Below are 27565 nucleotides of genomic sequence, written 5' to 3'. Positions count from 1 at the left end.
TCCACATTTTACACACAGGAAATGAGGGTACCAAGTTGAAATGACTTTCCCAAGAGCTAACCCTACCTAGTTCTAGGCTCTTCCCACTATGCCAGAATGCTGGTGTAGCACTTCGAAAACTGCTCAAGTCACAAAGTATATGAGCCCATCAGGGAGCTCTCTGGGTCTCATGGTAAATTTGTGTTCCAGTTGAATTCTATGGTCAAGTTTTTGGAACAACTGATAAAAAACAAAAGCCCAAAGAGAGTCCTCAGAATGCTAAGATGAGAACTACCCACTCTGGGCTACGGCCTATGATGGTGAATCCAGGACTGATATAGAAATAGGTGCCAAGGCTCTCAGAACTGGGCCAGTGTAGGGGCAAGAGGGAATCTGACAGTTGAGAGCAGAGGAACAAGATGCAGAAACAGAAGCCCTTGCACCTGAAAAATTCTAATTCCACTTTTGGCTGATTCTGAACCCACTTCCTTGAGACAGGAGTCGGTAATAAGGTATAGGGCAATGAACTAGCAGGATAAGGCCAGACCCTGGGAGGCAGAGGTAGAGGAGTGAATCCCCACCTCTGCCTACCTCCCCAAACCTCTCTACCTGCCACCTCGATGGGCACTCCTTACATCTGTGTGAGGAGGTACAATTTCATAATATTTTCCTTCCATTCAGGCAGATAGGCCAGGCTGGTAGCCACTTCCTTCTGGATAGGCCAGGCCCAGGCCTCAAAGAATGGAGCCAGATTCTTCTGCACTTGGTGGGAGAACATCTTGACCCACAGATTCATTTTGTCAACGTTGTCTGTGGGCAAATTGGTCTGGTTTCTATACTCGGTAAAGAGACGGATGAATGGCTCCCAACCAAAGGCTTCCTGTAGCTGGAAAGAGAATGAAAAATACAGATGAGATTTGGAAATAAAAGAGGGTCCAACAACAACCACTATAATAAGTGAACTTAGTGTATGTAACCCCTTACCATCAGCTTCACATCTATCACTGACTTGCTCTCCATTTTACCTACTGGCCTCATGCCCTGCTCTCCCACATTCTAATCTTAGGAAGGGCCTTGGGGCCAGCATGGTGCTCAACAACAAGTGGACACTCGGTCAGTGATAGCCATGGTAATAACTGCAATACTTACTATGTTTTCTACCAGTATCATTATCCATATATTCCACTAGATCATGCAAACAGAGACAGGATATTACGCAAGGAATGAAAATAGGCAGAATTGGAAAAATCCTCTTTCTCTCAGAGTTGAAAACCAAAACCACAACAATAGGGAAATTTCCACCTCATCCTGGCACAAAGAAATCCTCATTAATCATAAATCTGTGTCAATTTGCAAGGCTACTAAAATGGCCTTTGGGGAAAAACGTGAATTGGGTCAAAGTAGAAGGCTGCAGGTTGTCTGGGTAACTAGAATTAAGAATAAGTTGTAATTTTTGAAAAAGGCAGCCATCCTGAGGCTGTTGAGTTACACAGCTTGAATTATGAAGCACTTGAGCAGTTCTGCAGACCAACTTCACATTTATTTCACCAATGAGAAACTTGTGTTCCTGGGGCAAAGCAGCCATATCAGGGTAAAAGTGGAGCCTCCATGACTGTTTCCCATAATTCTAACAGCAGTGGGAATGAATGCAAAAGCCTCCAGCAGGTGGAAGAACCAGAATAGAGCATGCCTGGCCTGCGACTGAGTTCTGAAGTTCAAGTTGATGAAACTCTCCAGTTCCATGTCAGGAACTGAGGAACTGATCCAGGCATTGCAGGGAGGGAACCGGGCATTAAACAACTGGTCAAAGGCAAGGCCACCTCCTTGTCCTAGTCACTCAGGACTCTTGGATTGCCCATATAATGGGGACTCTGAGGCACTGCCAAGGCATAATGAGAGGATGGCACATTCATCTAAGGAAAAAAAAAAGTCATATACTATGGATTATGTGTATGGCAGGGACTGTTTGGTTTTAGATAGCTATTAAGTAGGAGAGTTTGGCTTCAGTCTCGGGTGTGCCTGGCTTTAAAGCCAGAGTGAGTGAGTATATGTATAGTACCTTATTTGTCTCTACCATTTTTAACTTTTCTCAGTGCTTTCTATTTACTATCATTTATCTCTATGGGGTGGAAGGTGAGGCTCAAGAGATTAAATCCACTTGAGCATTCTGTCACAGTTGGACATTGTCAGAGCCTCCTGTATCCTAGTATGGCAGACAGGGGCCATGGGAGGTCTTCTGGGCCACTAGAACATTATCTGACCATTGCCCTGATGGTCCCCACAGTAGGGGTCCCCCCTCACCCGCCATTCTTGCCCAGTACCTGTAAATACGTTTCTAGTGCGGTCCATGCATTCCAGTTTTTCACATTGGGACCCTTGCTCAGGTAGATTCTGACTCTTTTCTCCCGAACTGGGGGCCACAGAGCAATATTGGCACGGCTTCGAGGAATGCCCAAGACCGTCTCATGCACATACACACACCACAGGTTGCAGGTGGCCTCGGTGGTGTGTGGTGGGAACTCCCACTCCTGCCGCTGCTGGTTGCGGCCCAGCTCGTGGACAGGGCCCCACAGCCCCTTGGTTCTGATGAGCTTCTCATTGATGAGCTCCTGCACTGACTCCAGATGGCACATGATGGGGTACCCTGCATGCATCCAGCCTGGAAAATGCAGAAGGAGGGAAGAGAGAGTTAGGGGCCTCTCGATCCAACTCATAAAATTCTCTGTATTGTGTCTGTTTCAAAATACTCAGTAACCCCAGCCAAATTTCAGCACACCATAATACTCAGAAAAGCTCTGAAAAGCAGCCCAAACCACAACCCTGCTAGGTGTTTCTTCTCCTCTTCTCATTCTGTAAGAATTCCTTCATCTTCACTCTGACCCGAAATAGTGTGGCTATGGAAGGAGAAGCAGCTTATGCATAAGGAGCCATTCATTTTACCGTTCAATTTTCTAATTTGATGAGGATGTCTTATCCATGTAAACCTGTGTCACTATAACCTTTTCTCAAAATTCAAAGCTCTTTAAGGATAGCTCCTCTCTCATTGTCCAGATATGGACTTGCCACATTGACATAAGTTTATAGTGAACATCTGTGTAAGAGAAGAAAATGAGAAATTCCCATGGTTCTTTATTGTCCGTATATTTCCCTCATTTTTCATGTTCCTTGGCCCACAGGCAAAGATCACTTCATTCAGTGTCTTCTTAAAGTTTTAAAATTCCCTGTTTTAACCCAACAACTCTGACCTAGGTCAAGGCCCTCTGCCATTTTTACCAGCTTGAAGTCCCCGATGGATGCCTGTGAAAGCTCAGGTGGTATTTCTTGATGTCCTTGACATGCTGACCTAAACTGATATATATATATCTCATATATATATATGATCAGTTATATATATGTGTGTGTGTGTATATATATATAACAGTTTATAATATATTTTATATACATTTCCTTCCCATTTATATAGCAAGGATACATCTATATGTCTTGCTAGAAAAATATGTTTGCCCTACTAGTTGCTCACTGCATGACTGATGAAGGACCGGAAGGCACTCAGAGGCAGCATGCACAGAGCTCGAGTACCCACCCACTGAGATCTGTACGTCGGCAACAATCCTCTGTGGCAGACGCAGAGGGAAGGGCTCTCCTCCCAGTCGTGCCACAGCCTGCATCACCTCGTCCCAGAGGCGGAGCACCGGCTCAGGGTTCTCCAGAGTACGAAGATTTGCGGTTGGCACAGTCAGAATGATGTTGTCTGTGGCCAGCTCTCCCCAGGGCCCTGGATTCTCCTGGATACGCCTCTTCCACTCCTCCAGGGTTGTCTCCCCTAGGAAGAGAGACCATGGAGCTTGAAATACTTTCCCAAATCCCTGAAATCACAACATACAACTTGGACTCCAGGAAGGGAATACCAAAAATCATGAACTGCCATATCCCTCCTCTTTTTAAAAAAATTTTAATTTAAAGTTCCGGAATACATGTGCAGGACATGCAGGTTTGTTACACAGGTAAACGTGTGTGATGGTGATTTGCTGCACCTATCAATCCATCACCTAGGTATGAAGCCCTGCATGCATTAGCTATTTATCCTGATGTTCTCCCTCTGACTGCCTGCCCTCCCCACCCACAGCACTGACAGGCCCCAGTGTGTGTTATTCCTTTCCTTGTGCCCATGTGTTTTCGTTGTTCAGCTCCCACTTATAAGTGAGAACACATAGTGTTTGGTTTTCTGTTCCTGCGTTAGTTTGCTGAGGCCATATCCCTTTTCGCTATCTTTCTTCTATGAAGTCCCCCAGTATGTGGTTTTGTCTTTATCTGTACAACCCCAAAGCTGAATCTAAGGACGCTGACCCTCCTTCCTCCGATAGTCCGCATCTCTCTCCTTCTGCACCAAACAGGCTCTAGTCACCTCCTGGATTCCCATGCTCTCAGGAGTCCTCATCCCAGTTCTTCCCATTCCCTCAGGGGCACCCGGGCTTCCACTCACCCAGCTTGTAGTACGGAGCATGCACAGCCCCCTTCACGGTGATGGACACAGAACCCAGTTTGCTGTTCTGAGGCACAATTATATAGAGGAGTCCACTCCAGAGGCATGTGATCGACTTTGTGGGTTTGTCCAAGCAGCACCGGTTAATCACGAGTGGGCCTCGGAAAAGCTTGCTGGCCCTGGTCAGGTCATCTGTGTGGCAGCCAATCTGTATCTGGAACAGAGAAATATCCCCCATGGAGTCATCATGGGGCACGAGTGGGTGGAAGAAGAGAGCCCAGCAAGGGACTCAGGATGGGTCATTCAGCCATGACTCCAAGCAAGCCCAACCTTCCCACCACTGATGAACCATGTGTGATAACCCCATGAAACTGTAGCATTCCTTGAGCGAGATGGACTGAATGATGTATAAATATTTTCCCAAGGTATTCAAATAGCTCCACAATGGGTCATGTTAGACATTAATATGAGGAGTGCCAGGTGTAACCTATAAGGCCAATTCTGAGGAGGGCTGACTCCCATGCCCAGTCCCTTGGTGTTGCTAACAAACAGAACACTCGGTTGCCTAGCTCATGGTGGTGATTCTGGCATTCAGAATGGAGCAGAGGGAACCCTGCATTTTGCTGATCAGAGGGAGGACCCAGTGGGAGATGTGATCTGGCTAAGCTAGTGGAGGATTGATTCAATTTCTCCCCTTTTTCCAAGCTCTCTTTCTGAGCAGGTACTTGGTAAGGTCCTAGGATTCTTTTCCCTGGGTTTATGCTAACCAAGTTCCAGGATAGGCACAGGCACAGAATAGAGACTAACCATCACAGTGACCCTCAAGGGGGGATAGAGCAGGACAGAAAACTAATTGTGCAAGTCGGGTGTATCTCTATGTGAAGGTGAAAGAGGGAAGGTGAACTGGGCAATCAAGGAATGGTCTTGGGTGTGCTGGGGAGGAAGCTGAAGTCAGAAGGACCTTGTGCTACCATGGGAATGGATATGGGGATGAACAGTGAACTCAGATATATTGAATGCCTACTCTGTGCTAGGTTACCTTCCATTTGATACCTCTCTTATTCCCTACTCTAGGACACAAGTCAAAAGCACAAACGTTAAGAACCAGAAATTAGTTAGGTTTCAGTCCTGGACACTTAGTTGTATCAGCTCTATGCATTTCAATCAATCAGTCAGCTTTTCTGCACCTCAGTTACCTCATCCTTAAAACAAGGGTAAAATCACCTGCTCTGTATTACCAATAGGATTTTGTGAGAATCGAATAAGATACTGACTGTGCTAGAAAGAGCCTTTGGGTTCCATGTTACGTGGTGAGATGGGGGATGGCCTTACCTTCAGGTCAGCAGAGGCAGCAGCTTCAGGCAATGAGACTTCTATAATTTGCCTTCCAGGTATGTAGAGCCCAGTACTCATCCAGCAATATCTGGTACCTGCCAAAAGCAGGAGGGACAGACAGATTTTATCCCTCCTCCGTGATGCCATCTTCACCCAGCATCACCAGAGACCCTTCATAAGCACCTATCTTCCCCCTCCACGCTGCCCTGATTCAACTCTTCCAAACAGTACTTAAAATCCTAACCCTTATCTTCTTCAAAGTTCATGGTAAAGGATGGAGACTGCCCTCTGGACATGACTGGGTCCCTGAAATGGACTGCTGAAGTCAGCCTGTTCCCATTCCCCCATTCCCATAATACTGAGCTCCCAACCCTTGTTCCTTACCTGGATTGGTGCAGTTGACCTCGACAGTGATAGGAGATTCTGAGGGGCGCAGATAGGGGCTGCTGTATATATCTTCAATTTCTGGGACTAACAGAGAGAGGTCACTTCCAGAGTGGGCTAGCCCTGTGGCCAGGGAAAGCATAGCACCCCTGCAGCAGTCATTGATAACAGGGTTCTCTCGGGTTGCTACTGGGAGCCGGTATCGACTTAGCAGCTTCCTCAGGAGTCGATGCACAGACATGTAGGCAGGGATCTCTTCTGCAGGAATCTGCAGGAAAGCTGCACCATCTGGTCCCAGCTTTGCCAACCAGCCCTTTTCCACATTTCCTCTCTTCCTGCCCATTATAACCTGGAACTCGGCCAAGGTGGAGCGGAAGTGATAGGTCCTTATCCCTGCCTTAGGGGTACGAAAGGGCCCTGGATTAAGGCTTTGGCTTGTAATGCTAATGCCAAAGGCGTTGAGGAGGAGGTTTCCTGGGAATCGAGCCAAAGGGGACACTCCTGGGTTCTTGAAGGCCCACCACCAGGCTTGGGCTCCAACAAACAGCCCGCCACCCTCTGCTACAAACTCCTGCAGTTCTTTGATCCCCACTTCACTCACAGGTTCAAAGCAATAGACACTAGCATCACTGGTCAGATTGGGCTCGATACTGGTGTCTATGCCCCCCACCGCAAGCAGGCCACTCAGGGTTCTCAGCTCTGTCTGCACCACAATCTTGCCTCTGCGGCCCCCATCTAGCCAGCGGACAGCATTAAGCAGAAAGGGGCCCAGTTTACCGACAGTGAATAATACCTTATGGCCAGTTACAACTACCCGGCCCCGGCCATAGCGGGCAGCCGCTATAACACAGCCATGGTAGGTATCTAACCCTAGAGGAAAGGCTAAAGCCCCATGCACTAGCAGCTGGGATGGGAAACAATCTGAGTTGGTGATGTCCAGCTCTGAAATCCCATGCAGAAGCTCCTCTCTGTCCTCGGAGAGGTCATCTTCACAACTGCAAAAGACACATGCATTCTTTATTAGAGCTACAGTTCTGTATAGAGCTCTTAGAACAGTGGACAGCATACAGTGAGTGCTATAGATGTGTTAGCTTTACTAATATTGTTGTTTTTAGTTTTTACGGGAAAGTTGGGAGAACAAAAAGGATAGATCTGACCTCACTGGGTATGGAAGCTTGTCAGAGGGGTGACAGACGGACTCAGCATTGATTCTGCTCTGCTCATTCTTAGAGCACAAACTCTCCAATGGAAATTGCAAAGGGATCCCTTCTGTGTTTACTCAATACCATGTCTTAAATATTCCAGATTTAAGTTCATGTTTATTTCAATCCTCTAAATCCCCCCCTACATACACACACAGAGAGAGACACACGTATATACATCTCTCTCTCTCTTTCTCTCTCTCTCTCTCTCTCTCTCTCTATATATATGTATATATATATATATATATATACATATATATATATGGGAAATCATGTTTTTTCCTTATAAGAAGTCTTGTTCATAAATTTCATGCAGCTAATTTCCTACAAATAAAGTCTATGGAAGGCCAAGTCAGTAGTGCTAGAGAAGAATCATTATTATCTCAAAAGGTGGGGCAGGGGAACTGACTGGCTTCAACTCTACTGAGACCCTCTGGTTACCTGAGCCCAAGAGGACTTTACTGTCTGCATCTGGAACTCCACTTTTCCACTGCCTGCCCAACAGGAGTGATGCATGTCCATGCTATAAGGTTTTGTTCAGCATCATCCGTTTACTGTCTGTGGGTAACCCAACCCTAGCAGCCCTCAAGATGCCCACAAAGCCAAAATGAGGTGGAACACTGGATAAGGTGGGGTTAAGGAGTAGAGTGGCCTCTCTGAGCCTGAGATTCCAGTGTTGGTTATGTCACTTGTTAGGTAAAGCTATGGGAATTGTATAGTAGAATGTAGCTATAAGATAACACCAAAAACTGGGGGTCAGGTGGACAACTTATTTTCAGTATTTGTGCTGTATTCTCTATGGCTAGCAGAGCTTTAACTGGTAGGAAAGATATGGTCCTCTTAGCAAGTGCAACCATTTACTAAAGATAAAGTGACCACCATACTAATTAGTGGATGACTCTCTAACTCCATAAAGAACTAACCATTAACATCATTCAACTGTCTCTTCTTGCTCTGATTAGAGGCTTACGGTGATTATAATATTGCTTCCCATGATCGCCTGCCTAATGAGAGAAAGAAGTCACTGGCTAGGCCAACCAGAATATTCTAGATTTGTAACATTTATTTTATTCAAGCAATATTTTGGATAGTCTGTATTTAATTTAGTGACTCTAAAATTTTTTTAAAATTCATTTTTTATTTTAGTACTTTAAACATGTATGCAAAATTAAATGAAAAATGTGTTTTAGTTTGTATAATTAGAGTTCTGTTTATATTTTTTTCTCTTTTATTTTTGATTTTTTAATTTAATGGGAGGGGGTTCCACTATGTTGCTCAGGTTGGTCTTGAACGCCTGGGCTTAAGCAATCCTCCTGCCTTGGCCTCCCAAAGTGCTGGGATTATAGGCATGAGGCCTAGCACTGGCCTTGTTTACAAATTTCATGAAATTAATTGTTTTCATGAGTGAAATCAGTGAAGAGGTGGGCTACTATGCTCTAAGTGAATACTTCGGCTTCAGGATTTTTATACGAGCATACTGACAAGATGAGAGAAGTTAAACCTGCAAAGCTGAGACTCAGACACTGAGTTATTGGAACTTCATCTGAATAATGAGACTACATGAGGTCTTGCTCAGTGTCTAGCCACACCCTCAGAGACATCTGCCGATTAGTTCCAACAGCCATTACTTATATACAGAAGGGGCTAAGTAATTCTTTCATACATTGAAAAAATAAGTTATATTTTACTTCTTTTCCTTACCTTCTTCTGAAATGAAACAAAACTTATTAAAAAAATAAATCCTTGTGAAACCCCATCTCTACAAAAATACAAAAATTAGCCAGGTATGATGCGGATGCCTGTAATCCCAGCTACTCCAGAGGCTGAGGTGGAAGAATTGCTTGAATCCAGGAGACAAAGGTTGCCGTGAGCTGAAATCACGCCAATGCATTCCAGCCTGGGTGACAGAGTGAAACTCCATCTCAATATAAATAAATAAATAAATCCATTATAGCACTGGATTTTGAGAAGGGTGCAATGAGCAAACTGGGATAGTGGAAGCATTTACAAAAAATATAAATCAAATGGAATCTGATTGATCACAGAAAAATCTAACTGCACACATGTGAAAGAGAAGATCAGGAGAACAAAGGACCAAGGATTATCATTTGTCCCGTGAAAATGTTCTGCAGTAACCCTTAATGATCAATTTAGGATTTAAATGTAATTTAAAATTTAAATAGACAAGAACCACCAAATATTTGATGAAAATTAACAGCATGAAAGAGAAGAACAACTAAACTCCCAAGGGAACAGCAGCAACAAATAGAGAAGAATGTTCTAAGTAAGTACTGCCTATCATTGGAAAGTCCTGAGAAGATATATTGCCTCTCTCTTAAATAACTGGGACAGGCTACTCTAAAAAGTTACTGATTAAACTAAAAATGTAATTGCCAAACAGATAATCCCAATTTTCATACATGGAAAGAAAATAAGTCTTGAGGTGGCTGGCAAGATGGCTGAATAGGAACAGCCCAGGTCTGCAGCTCCCAGTGAGATCAATGCAGAATACCAGTGATTTCTGCATCTCCAACTGAGGTACCCAGCTCATCTCACTGGGACTGGTTAGACAGTGGGTGCAGCCAATGGAGAGCCAAAGCAGGGTGGGGCTTCTCCTCACCCGGGAAGAATGAGGGGTCAGGAAACGCCCTCCTCTAGCCAAGAGAAGCTGTAAGGGACTGTGCTGTGAGGAATGGTTCACTCCTGCCCAGATACTATGCTTTTCCCATGGTCTTTGCAACCCACAGACCAGGAAATTCCCTCTGGTGCCTACATCACCAGGGCCCCAAGTTTCAAGCACAAAACTGGGTGGCCATTGGGTAGACACCAAGCTAGCTGCAGAGTTTATTTTCATACCCCAGTAGCACCTGGCATGCCAGCGAGACAGAACTGTTCACTCCCCCTGGAAAGGGTGCTGAAGCCAGGGAACCAAGTGGTCTACCTCAGCAGATCTCACCCCCACAGAGACCAGCAAGCTAAGATCCACTGGCTTGAAATTCTTGCTGCCAGCACAGCAGTCTCAAATTGACCTGGGATGCTAGAGCTTGGTGGAGGGAGGGGCATCCACCATTACAGAGGCTGGAGTAGGCGGTTTTCCCCTCACAGTGCAAACAAATCCTCAGGGAAGCTCGGACTGGGCGGAGCCCACCACAGCTCTGCAAAGCCTGTAGTCAGACTGCCTCTCTAGATTCCTCCTCTCTAGGCAGGGCATCTCTGAAAGAAAGGCACCAGTCTCAGTCAGGGACTTACAGATAAAACTCCTATCTCCCTGGGACAGAGCACCTAGGGGAAGGGCGGCTGTGGGTGCAGCTTCAGCAGACTTAATTTCCCGGCTGCTGGCTCTGAAGAGAGCAGTGGATCTCCCAGTGCAGCACTCTAAGGGACAGACAGTCTCCTCAAGTAGGTCCCTGATCCCCATGCCGCCTGACTGGGAGACACTTTCCAGCAGGGGTCAACAGACACCTCATACAGGAGAGCTTTTGGAATTATATTAAATTAAAATGTTTCTGTACCACCAAAGGAACAACCAACAGAGTGAAAAGGCAGCCCATGGGTTGGGAGAAAATATTTGCAAGCCAGACATCTAATAAGGGATTAATATGAAAATATATAAGGAGCTCATACAACTCAATAGCAAAACAAAATAAAACAAAACAAACAAAAACCTTAAAAACCAATTAAAAATTGGGCAAAGGGATTGAATAGACATTTTCCCACAGAAGACATACAAATGGTTAAGAGGTATATGAAGAGATGCTCAACATCACTAATCATCAGGGAAATGGAAATCAAAATCACAATGAGATATCACCTCACATCTGTTAGGATGTCTATTATCAAAAGTCACAAGGTAAGTCTTAGCAAGGGTGTGAAGAAAAGGGAACACTGCTTGTACACTGTTGGTAGAAATGTAAATTGGTACAGCCATTATGGAAAATGGTTTGGAAGTTCCAAAAAGAAATTAAAAATAGAACTACTATATGTCCTAGATATATCTTTGTTAGATATATACTCAAAGGAAGTGAAATCAGTATCTCATAGAGATATCTGTCCACCAAAGCATTATTCACAATAGTCAAGTTACAGAAACAACCTAAGTGTCCATTAATGGATGAGTAGATAAAACAATTGTGATACACATATATCAACAATACAAACTAGATTAAAGACCTAAACTTAAGACCTGAAACCATAAAACTCCTGGAAGAAAATACAGGAAGAATATCTTGATATTGCCATGGCAATAATCATTTTGGCTATCACACCAAAAGCTCAGGCAACAAGAGCAAAAAATAAACACATGGAGCTACATCAAACCTAAATGGATACAACATTTATATATATGTGTGTGTGTGTGTGTGTATATATATATATATATATATATATATACACATATATATGTGTGTGTGTATATATATAAAAAGAGACAACGTCTTTATCTATATATGTATAATGAAATATTGTTCAGCCCTAAAAAGAAGGAGATACTGCCACTTGAAAAACAAAGAAAAGATAAATCTGCAGGACATTATACTAAGTAAAATAAGTCAGCCACACGAAAAAAAAAAAAAGTATTATCTCACATGTATGTGGAATCTTTTTTTAAAAAAAAAGTCAAATAAGAAAAGAGAATAAAACAATGGTGGTTACTAGGGATGAGGAGGGGAAGAAACAGGGAGAAGTAAATCAAGGGTGCAAATTTTCAGTTAGGTAAAATGAATAAGCCTAGACAACTAATGGATGGCATGAAGACTATCTTTAATAATGTATACTGAAAGTTAGCTAAGAGAGTAGCCTGCTTTTACCACACACATATTGAAGAGAAGTAACTATGGAGGGTGTTGAATATGTAAATTCAACATAGTTTGACACTAATAACCGTTTTGCTATGTATATCAAAATTGTTTTTTATATACACACACACACACACACACACACACAGAGTAAAATACATTGAAAATGGTGAGTTGACTTAAATATAAAAAAAATAGTGAGCAAGGTTCAAAAAATTTATGTATAGTATGCTATGTTTAATTTGTGAAACATATGGAACAATATGTATCTATGCACAAACATCAAAAACAAACAGGGAAAGAATAATCAAGAAACCAATGAAATTGGGTACCTACAGGGGTGAATGGGAACAGATTACAAGTAGTAGGGAAGAGAATGAGAATTCTCTAATTGTATCCGTTTAAATGGTGTTGAAATTTTAAACATGCCAATTTTTAACAATCATTTTCATTGATGTGATAAAATTCACAAAGTACATCTTGATGAGCTAACTTTATACATCTGAGTAACCACCACCATCACGGTGAAAATATACAACTTTTCCATCACCCTCAAAAGCTATCTTCTGGCCCATTATGATCAGTCTAGGTCCTACACACAACCACAGGCAACCACTGATGTGCTTTCTATCCATAAACATTAGACTTGTGTTTTCTAAAGCTTTATATAAATGTAATAATAAAGTATGTTCTCCTTTGAGTTTGGCTTCTTTTACTCAGAATAACTTTGTGAGAATGATCTATATCGTGGTAGCTATCTGCAATGCATCCTCTTCTATGGCTGTGTATTATGCCATTCTGGGAATAGTCCACACTTTGTTTATCCTGTCATCTGCTGATGGACATTTGGGTAGTCTTTGGTTTGGGCTTGCTGCCCTAAAAATTAATGTACAAGTTTTTGTGTGGACATGTTTTCCTTTCTCTTGGAAAAAGATGTTCTTTCCTTGTTTGTTTTTGATGCTAGTATACGTGCATAGATACATATTGTTTCAGATATTTTACAAATTAAACATATTATAAATTTTTTGAACCTTGCGCACCATTTTTTTTAATATTCAAATCAACTCACCATTTTTAATTTATTTTCCTTTCTCTTGGGTGATGAAATGGCTAAATTGTATGTTAATTGTCAGTTAACTTTATAAGAAATTGCCAGACTGTCTTCCAAAGTGGTTGTGTCATTTTATATTTCCACTGGCAATGCATACAACTGCAATCTTGTCAACACTTGCTATAGTGAATCTGTAATTTTAGCCATTTTTTATGATTTTAGTTTTTGTATTTTTCTGATTACTAATGAGAATAAGAATCATTTGGGCTTTTTGGCCTTTCATATTTTATCTTTTGTGGAATGTGTTAAAATATTTTGCCTTAAAAAAATTTATAGGGTGTGGTATCTTATGCCTATAATACCAGCACTTTGGAAGGCCAAGGCAGGAGGACTGCTTGAGCCCAGGAGTCTGAGAACAGCCTAGGCAACATGGCAAAACTCCATCTCTACAAAAAATTGAAAAAATGGCCAGGTGTGGTGGTATGCACCTGTATTCCTGGCTACTCAGGAGGCTAAGGAGGGAAGATTGCTTGACTGCCATGTTTGTGCCACTGCAGTCTAGCCTGGAACAGAAAGTGAGACCCCGTCTCAAAGAGCAAAAACAAACAAACACAGGCTGTCTTAATATTGGAATGTAAGAGTTCTCTATGTATTCTGAATGCAAGTCCATTGTCAGATGTAAGTATTGTGAATATTTTTCTTCCAGTCTATGGCTTGCCTTTTTGTTTCTTTATTACTGTCTATTGAAGGGCAGAAGTTATTTACTTTTAAAAAATAAAGCCCAATTTATTAATTTTTTTCCTTTTATGGTTCATGTATTTTTTGTGTCCTATATAGGCAAAAATTGCAAAGGTCAAAGTCACAGATATTTTCTCCTATGTTTTCATTTAGAAGTTTTTACATTTTAGCTTTTGCATTTAAGTCTAGCTCTATTTTTAAATATTTGTTTTCTATGGAGTGGGGTAAGGGTCACAATTCACCTTTTTTGCATAATGGTTTCCACTTGTTCCAGAACCATATGTTGAAAACTGTCATTTCCTCATTGAATTGCCTGAGCAACGTTGTCAAAAAACAATTGACCATAAATCTGTGGGTCTATCTCTAAACTATCTAGTGTTTCATTGATCTGCATGTCTGTCTTTATGCCAATATCACAGTGTTTTCATCTCTGTACAAGGTCTTGAAATTAGGCTATGTTACTTCCATTTCATTTGTATATTGATTTTAGAATCAATTTGAACTACGGACTGCATTAAGTGTGTAGATTAATAGGAGAAAACAGACATCTTAAAATATTGAGTGTTCAGATCCATCAACATGGTATATTTCTCCATTACTTTCAGTTTTATTTAATTTCTTTCAGTGAAGTTTTATAGTTTTCACGATACAGGTCTCAGGACATATTTTGTAAAATTTAACCCTTAGTATTTCATAATTCGGTTTCTATTTTAAATGTTGTATTTTAAAATTTTAACTATCAATTGTTGGTTGCTAGTATATTAAAAAAGTAATTGGTTTTTGTAAGTTGATTTTTGAATCTTACTACTTTGTTAAAATTGATTATTATAGTTTTCTGTAGATATTTTAGAATTTTTTTTTACATAGATGATCATGCTTTTTGCAAATGTTTCTAAAACCAAAATAATTCCATTCTAGGAAATGCTCTGCTGACTTTATTTTCAAATGGATCTTGTCATTTAAAAATCTTCTAAATGTGTAAAACTCTTTTTTTTCTTTCTTTTAAATTTGTTTTCTGACACCAAGATTCAAACATTTCCTGTCTTTTTGGCTCAGTGTTCTAGAAAAACAAAACACCCAGTAAGTCGTTTTTTCTTTAAATTTCCAATCTCTACCCCTTATTTTCCTTGTCTTATTACACTGGCTAGGACTTGTAGCACAATGTTGAATAGAAGAGGTGAGAGCAGGTATTATTCCGTGCCTTGTTCTCAGTCTTAGAAGGGAAAAGTTTAGTATTTACCATTAAGAATATTTTTAACTATAGATTTTTCATGGACATTTTTATCAGGTTGAAGAAGTTCCTTTTTATTTCTCATTTGCTGAAATTTTATCATAATTTGGTATGATTTGGTATTGAATTCTGTGAATATTTTATATGTGTATCTATTGAATTACATTGTTTTTCATTTTCTTTTTTTCTTTTTTTTTTGAGACAGTCTCACACTGTTGCCCAGGCTGGAGTGCAGAGGCAAGATCTCAGTTAACTGCAACCTCTGCCTCCTAGGTTCAAGTGATTCTCGTGCTTCAGCCTCCTAAGTAACTAGGACTACAGGCACATGTCACCATGCCCAGCTAATTTTTGTATTTTAATAGAGATAGCGTTTCACTATCGTAGTCAGGTTGGTCTGGAACTCCCGACCTCAAATGGTCCGCCCACCTTGGCCTCCCAAAGTGCTGTGATTACAAGCATTAGCCACCACGCCCAGCCTTGAATTATATGGATTTTCTCATCCATCCTATTAATATGGTGAGTTAAGCTGATTTTTGAATGTTAAAGCAGTCATTCATCTAGGATAGCCTTACGTATTTGGTCATAATGTATTATTCTTTTTATATATTTCTGTATTCTATTAATATTTTAGTAAAAACTTTTACATCTACATTCATGATGGATATTGTTTTGTAGTTTTCTTTTCTTACAATGTCCTTTTCTGGTTTCAGTATTAGAGAAATGCTATTTTAATAAATCAAGTTGGAAAATTTTCTCTTCTTTTCTAGTTTTAAAAAGAGGTTATGTAGGATTAGCATTATTTGTTCCTTGAATGTTTGATAAAGTTCATAAGTGAAGCTGTCTGGGCCTGGAGTTTTCTTTGTGTTATTTTAAATACTATTTCTATTTTTAAATGCAAGAAAATTGAAAAGTTGCAAAAATAGTAAAACATCTATTTAACATTTGTCAAAACTAAGAAGTCAACAGTCATTAAATACTATTAACTAATTCCAGATTCTATATAAATGTCATCAGTCTTCACACCAATGTCTTTTAGGATCCAATCCAGGGTACCACATTGCATTTAGTGTTGGAATGTTTAAAATTACAATTCAATTTATTTAGCATATATTTTATGTTTCTTTTTGTGTCAATTTTGGTAATTTTTGTCTGTCTGGAAATTCGTCTATTTCATCTGTCAAATTTATTGGCATAAAGTTGTAATATTTCCTTATTATCCTTTTAATGTCTGTAGGATCTATACTAATGTTCCTTCTTCTATTCCTGAAATTCATAATTTGTATTCTCTCTCCTGTTGTCATAAATCTATCTAGAGGTTAATCACTTTTATTTATTTATTTATTTATTTTCAACTAATCATCTTTTGGTTTTACTGATTTACTTTTTTTAAAAAAAATGTTGTTTCACAGATTTCTGCTCTCTTCTTTATTATTTCCTGGTTTCTTCTCCATATTTTGGGTTTAATTCAATTCCCTTTTTTAGATTCTTAATAGGGAAGCATAGTTCATTGAGTTTCAACTTTTTTCTTTCCTAACAAAAGTATTTAAAGGCATATCTTTCTTAGCACTGTTTTAATAGCACTCCACAATTTTTGACATGTTGTGCTTTCATTTTTATTCAGTTCTAAGTATTTTCTAATTTCATTTATAATTTCTCCTTTGACATAAGGAGTATTTAGAAACATATTTTTAAATTTACAAATATTTAGGAATTTTTATGATATGTTTATGTTATTGATTTCTAATTTAATTCCACTGTGATGAAGACATATATGGTATGATTTTAATTCTTTTACTCTTGCTAAGGCTTATTTTATGGCACAGCAAATGGTTTATCTTCATAAATAGTTCATGTGAACATAAAAGAATGTGTATTCCTGGGGTCAGTTCAGGGGGCTAAGGGAGGGACAGTGAGGGATAGGGAGGGATGACGTGGGGAGAAATGCCAGATATAGGTGATGGGGGATAGAGGCAGCAAACCACTTTGCCATGTATGTACCTATGCAGCAACCCTGCATGATCTGCACATGTACCCCAAAACTAAAGTACAATTAAAAAAAAAAGTATCACACACACACACACACACACACACACACACACACACACAAAGAATGTGTATTCTTCAATTTTAGTCATGCTAACAGCAAATCCATAAAATAAATCAACAAATATAGAGAAAATCCCACATGGAAAAAAACAGGCCCAAATGAAAAAAGCAACACAAATACTTCTGAATATAGTACTTGTTGGATTGTATATGCTCAGTGTGGTATATTCTGAAGGCAAAAATAACTTAGCAAGTTTGTTGTTGGTAATAGTATGGGTATAGTAATCATGAGACTCTTTTGTGTGTATTACTGGACTGAGCAAGTAGGTAAATGTTGAAGTTGGAACAGGATTCTCACCATGGGAGAAGAAAAATACAAATATGGAATGAGTGAAAGAGAAGAATAATTCTGTGGGTTTGAATTAAAATCGGGGGTATCAGTATGAATACATAATTAAAAGATGTCATGGCTGTCTCTTCTGAGGAGCCCAGAAATGATGACACCATAGCAGTGAGCACGCTTTAGATCTTGGTTTCTAAATACTATTCACGACTAAACGAAACTAGTATTCCTTGAGGAAGTGACTGAATCCAGGTTTTGAACTATAAAAGTACAAGATAAACTTGCAACATCTTTTTATGCCAGAAATTAATACAAAAAAAAAAAAAAAACTGATGGGTTCAGGAGACAGCTTAATGAGGTTTTAACTTGCCAAATTTGGGACATTTTGGCCTTCAAAAAATACTGACTATAAATGGATTGTAATGCATTTGATCTTAAAAGAAAAGGATCCATGAGTATAGAGTGATACTAAAACAAACATTTAGAAAGAAGAACCAACCTAACAGTAAATGTGAAGGTGGGGAGGGAAAGGTCTTATTTACCAAAGATGTCAATCAGTCCTTGGAGAAATCTACAAGTAAACCAACACTTAACCTGAGGTAAGTGCTAAGGTGTTAGGTTAGTATGGGAACACAAAAGACTCCTCTATATGAGAGAAGCAGGGTAAAGGATGGCTTTCTAAAGGCGTGATACCCGAGATGAATTTTGAAGAAAGGATCAGAAGCAACTGAAGTGGTAGAAGTAGACAGTTTCATAAATATTTACTCAGGCACAGATCACCAATGAAAGCAAAAATCACAAGGTGAAAGGTTGTTGGCAAACAGGATATTCATAAAGATCTAATTGTCACACCATACACTAAATTAGTTTAAAAAGGGTGAAAGGAATAAATAGAAATAAAATGTAATAAATAAAATCAGTAAAATAGGAAAATCTGGCAAACTTCAATTTAATTAAATGACCAGTTTTGACATCACCAATAATTGAACAAGCTGACCTCATATGTCTTTAATTTGTGACACTGTGATGAAAACATTATTTTTTTGCCAAAAATGTGTGAACTGATTGTAATCATGAAAAAATAAATAAACAATTAGACAAATCCAAACTGAAGGGTATTCCATACAACAACTGGACTGCATACTTCAAAAATACTAATGTCCTGAAAGACTTTTTAAAAAGCTAGAGAACTATTTTGATTAAAGGAGACTAACGAAACATGATATGGAAACTTGATTAGGTTCTATATTTTTAAAAATCTAAAAAAAAAAGATATTTTTGGAACAATTAGAGACATTAGATAACAGTATTCTATCAATGTTACATATTTTGAGTGAGATACCTGTATTGTGGTTATTTGGGAGAATGCCCTTGTTAGAAGATACAGGCTGAAGTATTCAGGTGTGAAGTGTCATACCCATCACCTGCCTCCTTCATTCTTGAGATCTGTAGGTTACCCTCAAACGGTTAGGCCAAATAACCTCTTCGTATGTATACTTATGCAGTATATATGACCAAATGTAACCACTGATGAATCTAGGTAAAGGGTGTGGTAATTATTATGTTATTCTGACAACTTTTCCTTAAGTATGAAAAAAATTTAAAGAAAGATCTAGGAAAAGTTAAAGGTATTTACATTAATGATACAAAAATTGTGTACAATTTCCAAATAGAGAGAAGGGGAGAAGAAACTCCAGCAACCATGCTAAAGTCAGCAAAGGAAAATTTAAAAAGAAACAACAAGAAAAGAACATCAAATAAGATGATGGAACTAGAAGAAAAAAAATAAATGTCCTTAATTATATAAAAACTTCAATGTCCTTAATTATATAAATTTTTAACCCTTAATTGGGTTACAAAATCAGATTTGTACTAAGAGATATAGCTTTAAAAACGAAAGAATAAAAAGATAAATAAAGTAGGAGTCATAATCATATTAGACAAAATAGAGTTCAAGGTGAAAAATACTAACTGCAAGAAATAATATTTTAGATGACAAAAAAGTATGAGCCACAAAAAAGTTATGTTTTTATAAACCTAAAATATAGCTTTGAAATATGTAAAGCAAAAGCCAAATTCAATTCTAAAATCACACTGAGTGTGAAACAATTATTATATACATATCTCTATACTTTAGATCAATATATAATATAAATATTTATATTTCCATGACTTAACTGATTATATTACCAGTTGATCTAAAGGGTAAGTATAGATATATGTACATAACAGATGCCACTTAAATGCTCTTAAAATGATATTGTTATTGACATTTTGTTAGGACAGAAAAATAGTGATAATTTTTAAAATGTGATAACAATATTGTGACTATATTTAAAAATTTGTCTTTATCTCTTGGTGATACATTGTTTTATGAGTAAAATGATACACTGTTGAAGACTGGCTTCAAAACAAACAGGAAGGGTTAAGGAGTGGGTAGGATGTGATTTGATACCATTACCTGGGTGATGGATACATATGTGTTCATTGTTCTATTTCTATTTTTGTATGTGTTTGACATTTTTCAAAATAAGATGTTTCTAAAAGGAAATTACCGTCTTTAAAATGAAGAGGTGTACGTCAAGCTTAGGGGTTGTAGTGAAAAGATAGTCATTGTATTATTATAAGAAAAAAATAGAAATAACATTAATGTGCTAATAGGCAAATGGTTAAATGAATTTCGGGACAATCCAACTGAATGCAAGACAGTCTTCAAAAGGATGATGCCCATCTTTGTACAGGGATATGAAAAACTGCTCAGGATACAGTAAGTGAAAGAGCAAGTTGCAGATCTCTCCCTTTTTCTCTGTCTCTCTTTCCACCCATCCAGCTCTTCCAACTCTAACCAATACATGATTGTAGGAAAACCACCAGAAAAGATACTGTCCAAACCATTAGCAGTGATCATTTCTTGGGAAGAGGGGGAAGAAAGGCATTAGCGAGAGGCAGAGGATGAGATGGAGGGCAAAGATCTTTCACTTTTTACTTTATATGCTTATGAATTATTTTACTTTTTTCCCAGTAAGCATAGATTTTAAAATTTAAAAAGGGAACAATGTTTATAAAAAGGAAAAGAAAACAATTGTGATTTGGCAATCCCTCTTATAAAGGAGGTACATACGTTCACCCTACCACGCTTGGGCATTGATTCTGACCTAAACCCTATAACTAGGATTCTAAATATGCCTAACATATACCCAGCAATAACCAGCAATGACCTCCAAGGATGTGTAAGATCTACCTTTTTTGTTTTAATCAAGTCTCTTTCGTGGCTAATATCCCTTCACCAGTTTTCAAAAACTGAAGGGGGCATAGATAGCATCAATTTATAAGGTTGGTCAATTCAGGTTTCGTAGGAGTATTTTCAAACTAAATTTCTTGAAACATTTGGGCATTTAGAGCATGATCATTTGCATGGCATTATTTTCTATGCATCTCTGCTGACTTTGTGAACATACAGAAATCACTGTAGACTCAAAAATGGAAAAACAGCTACAAGGGACAGTGGGAGCTTCTATGCCAACACTTTCTTTTAGAGAGAAAAAAAGAATTGAAAGGATATGCTAAGGCCATACTGTGCCATTACTGGTTGTAGATCCTAGGTTTCCAGGTTTTATGAACAATGATAGCATAGCCTTCTTCTTACAACAGTTACTTGGTTTTCAACCTTTTTTCCAAGTCTTGTAATTGGAGATGTTCCTATGCCCTTAATTCTCATATCTTTGCAAATTGTGTTCTTGAAATAAGAAATAATGCCTGAGATATATAATATATTCAATAAACTCTGGCTAAATAAATGGATGAATGAACAGAGAGTTTGAACTCTTTTGCAGAAGCCCAATATTTGGACTAAAATGATGCAAGTCATCTTTTTGTCCAAAAACACGATATTCTGGCTGATCTTCATAAAACTTCCCTGAAAGTCCCATGTCCAGGAGAAGTCATAGCTTATTCCCATATCTTCGTAATACCCTTGGTGTGACTTCCTCACCCAATCCTACCTTGCTCCATTCCCATCAGTTAGAAATAGCCATGCTGTTCTGAGGATGCTAAGAATTTTAATATACAATACAGAGAGTGGCCTAATGTACTTTCTCTGCTCCTGGGACTACTCCGCCTTCAAATCTCATTCATCCACGCGGTCATGCATGCAAGAAATGTTTACCTTGCACCTACTGATCTGCTATCTGTTAGGCACTATAAGTGGTACTGGAGTACAGTAAGAGTGAAGCAAGCAGGGCAGTACACTCCAGGAACTTTCAATGCAGGCTGTCCTACACTCATCACCTGACTCCTTCATTATTGATCATCTGATCTTTTGCCATTCCTAAATCTGAGATTTAGCGCATATAACTTGAAGCATCTTTCTGATATCTTAACTTCTGAAGGCTTCTACTTCCTATTGCATCCTAACTTCATCTAGATGGACATGTCAAAACCTTTCCAACAGCCCTCTAGGCTTTGGCTCATGGGGTGCTTCAGACATGTTTTCCTTTTCTTCACATTCCTGTTGAAAGCAACCTTCACCCAGGAACAATCTGGATTAACTATGCCAACTGTTGGGGCCAACAACACATTTTTGATTAAGCAAGACATTGGGACCACAGCCATCAGTAAATTCCAACTATCAAAGAACTAAATGGTCTGGTCTGGGAAGACAGGAGCAGTGAGGACCTTGCCCCTCCTATGCCTCAGGGCATTTAAAAAATCTAGTTGATTTGTAGTGAATTCCTGAGTGCCTGGGAGCACTCTTCTGTTAGCCTTGGAACAACCTGAAGATAAGAACTGGGTATGCTTTTTAACCTGGAGCCAACTCCCCGGTGGGGTAAGGTACTTACCTAACCAACACTGGAATCTTGGGCATCTTCTTGGAGACTTTGAAGAAGCTCGTGTCCCCTTTGTTGTCAGTAAAGTAAATGCCAGCCACACTGGTCACGAGGTTCCCGGGGAATGTGAACAGAACCCTTTCATCATCACCTTGGTTGGCCCAATCCCAGGCTTGTCCTCCTATCAGCAAGCCGCCACCTTGTTTAATGAACTTGACCAGCTTTTCCATCATGGTTTCATTGTAGGCATCAATACAGTAAACCCCGAGGGAATCCTTCACTTCTGGCTCTACCTTTGTATCTACTCCAGAGCCCTCAAGGATTTTGGCCAAAGGTGCCAGGGATGGGTGTACACCAATGGGAGCCCCAGGGGAAGAACAAAGCCACCCCACTGCATTCAGGAGAAAGGGAGTGAGCTGGGCTTCCACCAAGTAGTCCTCATGGGACACAACCACCAGGCGGCCACGGCCATAGGAAGAGGCGGCAATGAGGACCTGGCCCATGTCATTCACCATCACAGGAAATGAAGCCTCTCCAATAAGAAGCAGTTCACATGGAACAGCATCTTCGGGTACATCCCAACTTGTCACGCCTTTCATAAGGGCCTCGAAGGCAGCAGAGGGAGTTGCCATGGCTCTATTGGTTTCTGCAGAGAAGAAGGCAAAGACTCAGCTTAGTGAAGAATGGATAAACAAATAAAGCAGTTCACTCTTCCAGTAGCTGGGTGATTCTTCCCACTATGCAGATGAGGCTGACACTGGGAAATGATTCAAGCGCTGGGTGTCAGTGTCTGCAGTCCAGGAGACCCCACTGGGCCATCACCTCTTAAACTCAGTGGTCAAACTTAAAGAGCATGATACTTTTCCATCACAGAAGGAAACAAACAAAAGGAAAGAATAAGTGTGGAATTGTGCCCCCCCAAAGAGATATTTTGAAGTCCTAACTCCTAGTTTTTTGGAAAGAGGTCTTCAGAGATGTAATCAAGCTAAGATGAGGTCATATGTGATTCGAATGGCTCGTAGTCCAATGACTGATGTCCTTGTACGAGGACATTTGGAAACATAAGGGAGAATGCTATCAGAAAATGGGGGAAGAGATTGGAGTGGTGAGTCTACAAGGCAAGGAAGACCAAGAATTGATGGCAAACACCAGAAGCTAAGAGAGAGGCATGGTACAGATTCTGTCTCAGAATCTCCAGAAAGAACCATGCTGCTGACACTTGGATTTCAAAATTCTAAGCCTTCAGAACTGTGAGATGATGTCTTCCTGTTATTTTAAGCCAACCCACTTGAGGTCATTTGCTACAGCAGCTGCTGGGAGTTCATACAGTGGCGCAGCATGTTGTCCTCCTAGCCCATTCCATCCCTCTTGGCTCCCCCACTAATCATATGAATCCCAGCTTGAACAACTCAGAACTTCCATCTGAAATGCCTGGGCTCTCAGAGAAGGTTCTTTGGTCAAAGTCACAGCCTAGGTAAGAGAAAAGTGGAAATTCTCTGTGGTTTAAATGCAATTCTCATATAACCAGGAGCAGAAGGTAACAAGATATGAAATTATTGCAGAATCCTAATTGCACCTGGGATGCAGCTGACAAAGGTGAGGAGGCGAAGTCACAGATATCCTCTGTTTCTTCACAATGAGCTCCCCACTAAGGATGCTCTATAGTCTGACCTCTGCTACACGCACTGTACTGAAACATTTCTTCCAAGGACAGATGTGTTTTCATGGTCAGGTCATGCAGGGCGTCTCATCCTCAATGACCACTCAGCAGCACAGGACATCACCTCTCTTCCCATCCATGAGGCTGAACCACCTCTGTCACTGTGGCCTGAGCTAACCTCTTTATATCCAACCTCTGGGACCACTTACTTTCTGTCCTTTTCTAACCTCCTCTTGGAAAATGCAGATTGTCTTTACATTTTAATCTTTGGCCTTTACCACTTGTCTTTTTCCCTTGTCAGATAGTATATGCTCACTCTCAACATAATATGCAACATGATTATAAACTTGGGCTCTGGAGTTAGGGCAGTCTGAGTTTGAATTTCAGCTCTGCTGCTTATTAACTGTGAGACTTGGATAACACATCTCAAAGACTTAGTTTCCTTATTAATTAAACAGAAATAATAACTACCATATAAACTTGTCCTGAGGATTAAAGGAAATAACAGGTTAAATGCCTTTTCATAAATATTCAAGTATTTATTTATGTGCTTATAATTATTTGGTTAAGAATAAACCATTTCATTTAAGCATATGAATAATAAAGAATTCTCACAAAGTGGAAAAACAATTTAACCTAACGTAGGTTTTACAAACACTGAATTGAGCATGTACTGATTCTGATCTGATAGTTTTCATATTTTGGTCCCAATACTAATACTAACACTAACACTAATGCTAATTACTATTACATTTATCCCTCAAATATCTCTGTGTGCCCTTGAGAAAGTCCTTCACACAGGCTATGTGCCTTCCACAAGCCAGGATAAAACAGTTCCAGTCTTGAAATAACAAGTTCAAGACCACTACTAAAGAGCACACTGGCCATTTATAGCCAGTCTCTAAACTAAAAAGTCTTAAATTTATTATTTCCCCTCTAAATGACCTCTTCTAAGGCAAATTACATAAGCCCAATGTTTCTAGTAGTTAAACAGAAGAATTAATGACCTACCTACCTCAGGGAACTATTGAGAAGATACTGTCATGAACATTTGGTAAGTAAGAAGGTTGTCTTTTCCCTGCTCCTCTTGGTGCCCACAAATACTCAGGACAGCAAAGCGCACAGTGTCACAGCATGTCCTGGCTCCCTGCTGTACCCATATCCAGTTGGTCACAGGTCCTATCAATGTGCTTCTCATGGTTTCCAATCACACTGCCATTAACTTGGTGTAGGTCCTTAGTAATTCATGCCTGGACTCAATCAATCCAATTTCTATGTTACCAGGACCTGTTCCCACCTTTACTTTTCTAAAATCACTCCAATCATGTTATTTACCCTCAAAGCTCCACCTTAGTCCCTGGGGACGATCTACTGCCTCCCGGTGTGGACCGCCTGCAGGGCTGGCTGCTCCCTGGGTTTTCCTGCCTTTTCTCCTGCTGCCTCTCTCCCTGCACCATCCAGTCTGCCTTGTGTTGCTGGACATGCCCTGCTTTCATTTTAGATTATCTTTCCATTCTCTTTATGTTCCGTTCCCCCTCCTAAATCTTTCTATCTATGGAAATCCTATTCTTTTAAGAGAAGATATGGCACAGAAAAGAAATTTAAAATGGCCACTTCTGTGAAAAAGTGCTTAATCTCACTAGTAATCAAGTAATGGAAAATATATTGTGTATTTGTCAAAAAAGAACTAGGAGAAAATGGAAGAGGGGAAGAAGATGAAGAAGAAGACAAAGGCAGCTAATAATGTTTAATATTTGAAAGGCGATGGGAACACCATCACAATCTGCAGGAAGGATGGAGAATGTCTGCACTCTTTTTCAAAAACCATTTTACAGTGCCTACTTGGCTTCAAAAGTGTGCCTATTCTTAGATCCAACAAACCCTCTTCTAATAACCCTTCTTACAGAAATAAGAGGGGCAGTATCAAAGACATATGCACAAGGATGCCGACTTCACAAAAAATTACAAATGGAGATAGAGAAATGAAAACCTAGAAGTGCAAACAGATAGATTAATAACAAGGAATGTTTCCTAGAATCATTTTTTACTCTTGTGGGTGCAGGATCTCTAACCCAAACCCATACCTATCCAACTTCCACATAGCTCCCAGATACCCACTGTACCCAGCATAAGACCCTGTAGCACTGCCCCAGCCATCTACCCATACACACCCCCTAAAGAGCTGTCCATCAGAATCCTTTTCTCTCAGCCTCTGCTGCCTCTAGTGCTGACACAAGCACAAGAACAGGGAACTCGCGTATCTGTCTCATTAGTTGTTTTCTAAGCTAGTTCAAGGATGGGTTGACTATATTTTACATCCACCTAGAAGAATGTCCCAGATACATTTTAAGTGAAAATTTCAAGTCACTATGAGATATAGAACATGAACTCATTTTTGTGCAAGCAAAGATAATGACACTAGCAGTAGTAATTATTATTAGTAGTAGTAACAATACAATGCTTACCAAGTTCCTGCATTATTACAAGTGATTTATGTAACTAATGCTGACAATAAACCTATGAGGTATTTACTATCACTATCCCCATTTTATGGACGGGCAAAACAAGAATTCTAAAATCATAATGCCCAGAGAATTAGTTATTAGAATTAGTTATTTGTTCAAAGTCACACAGGTGGTAAGTGGTGGTGAATCTAGGATTCAAATCCAGGAAACCCAGTGCTTGAGTCCATACTCTTAAGCACGAAGAATATCCAAGTACCTGTTACATACCAGGCTTTTATATGCACTGAAAATCTACAGTGGCCATATTTCAACATAATAACATTGATTACATTAGGAGGGAAGAGGTGAACAGTTTTTTGTCTTTATACAAATCTGCATCCTTTGAATTGTTGTATGTATTGCTACTACAATGAGAAACAACACTGAGTTAATATAAATTCAGTCAAGCAAGTAAACACACATTAAAAGATTAGGTACAGTATATACACGATGAGGTAGACTGATCAACTGATCCTAGCTCACCGGTCCTAAAAGGTCTTCCTTCATCTCTGATCAGGTTGTGCATCTGCATCTGCCCACATATAAATTTCATTTCCTCCTCTATAGGGATTCCTTGAACTCTGCAGCTGGTTGTGTCCCCACTTTAACCAGCTATCAGTGACTCCATCACTTGACTTTTGAACCAAACGCCCCCTCTTTAGGCCTGAATCCATGTTTGTTCTCCAGGCTTGGTGAGCTCAGATGAATAAAACCTGGGAGAAATGTCCTTTTCTTTCTCTCCCTAACCCTCCTACGGTTCCTGCTTTCTTTCCCCTGGGCCCACCTCTGGCCCCTTTTAGCTTGCTGGAACCGAAGTCATCTCCAAAGCAGAAGGTATTGCAGGCACAACCTGTAACTCAGAGAGAGAGCAGAGCTTTCACTCCTACCGCAAAGCAGCGCCATGGCTCCTAAACTTGGTTTTCCCTTTGAGAGACGTGTGGAAAGGCAGGTAGATGGTGGGCCATGCTGGATGCTGTACCACCCATATCC

General features: G+C 39.8%; 1 protein-coding gene across 5 annotated transcripts in view; it reads right to left on the bottom strand.

Annotated features, from left to right (window-relative positions):
* Positions 1–27565, bottom strand: part of TCAF1 (TRPM8 channel associated factor 1) — a 50935-nt gene that overhangs the window by 4227 nt on the left and 19143 nt on the right. For 4 of the 5 annotated variants that reach the window (XM_032245154.1, XM_032245153.1, XM_032245151.1 and 1 more), the window contains exons 2-8: positions 22424–23057; positions 6182–7176; positions 5795–5892; positions 4463–4676; positions 3563–3802; positions 2301–2638; positions 615–865 (exon numbers count right to left, since the gene is read on the bottom strand). In XM_032245154.1, the coding sequence (XP_032101045.1) occupies positions 615–865; positions 2301–2638; positions 3563–3802; positions 4463–4676; positions 5795–5892; positions 6182–7176; positions 22424–23043 (2756 nt within the window). In that variant the 5' untranslated portion in view covers positions 23044–23057. Of the gene's footprint in view, positions 1–588; positions 866–2300; positions 2639–3562; positions 3803–4462; positions 4677–5794; positions 5893–6181; positions 7177–22423; positions 23058–27565 lie in introns of all 5 variants that reach the window. The other variant, XM_032245152.1, reaches the window with a different exon arrangement.

The sequence above is a fragment of the Sapajus apella genome, unplaced genomic scaffold (assembly GCF_009761245.1).
Source record: "Sapajus apella isolate SASKATOON/1434 unplaced genomic scaffold, GSC_monkey_1.0 scaffold56, whole genome shotgun sequence".
In the NCBI taxonomy this organism is placed as follows: Eukaryota; Metazoa; Chordata; class Mammalia; order Primates; family Cebidae; genus Sapajus; species Sapajus apella.
Note: the sequence above shows the minus strand (reverse complement) of the source record. Positions and strands in the feature narration are given on the sequence as shown.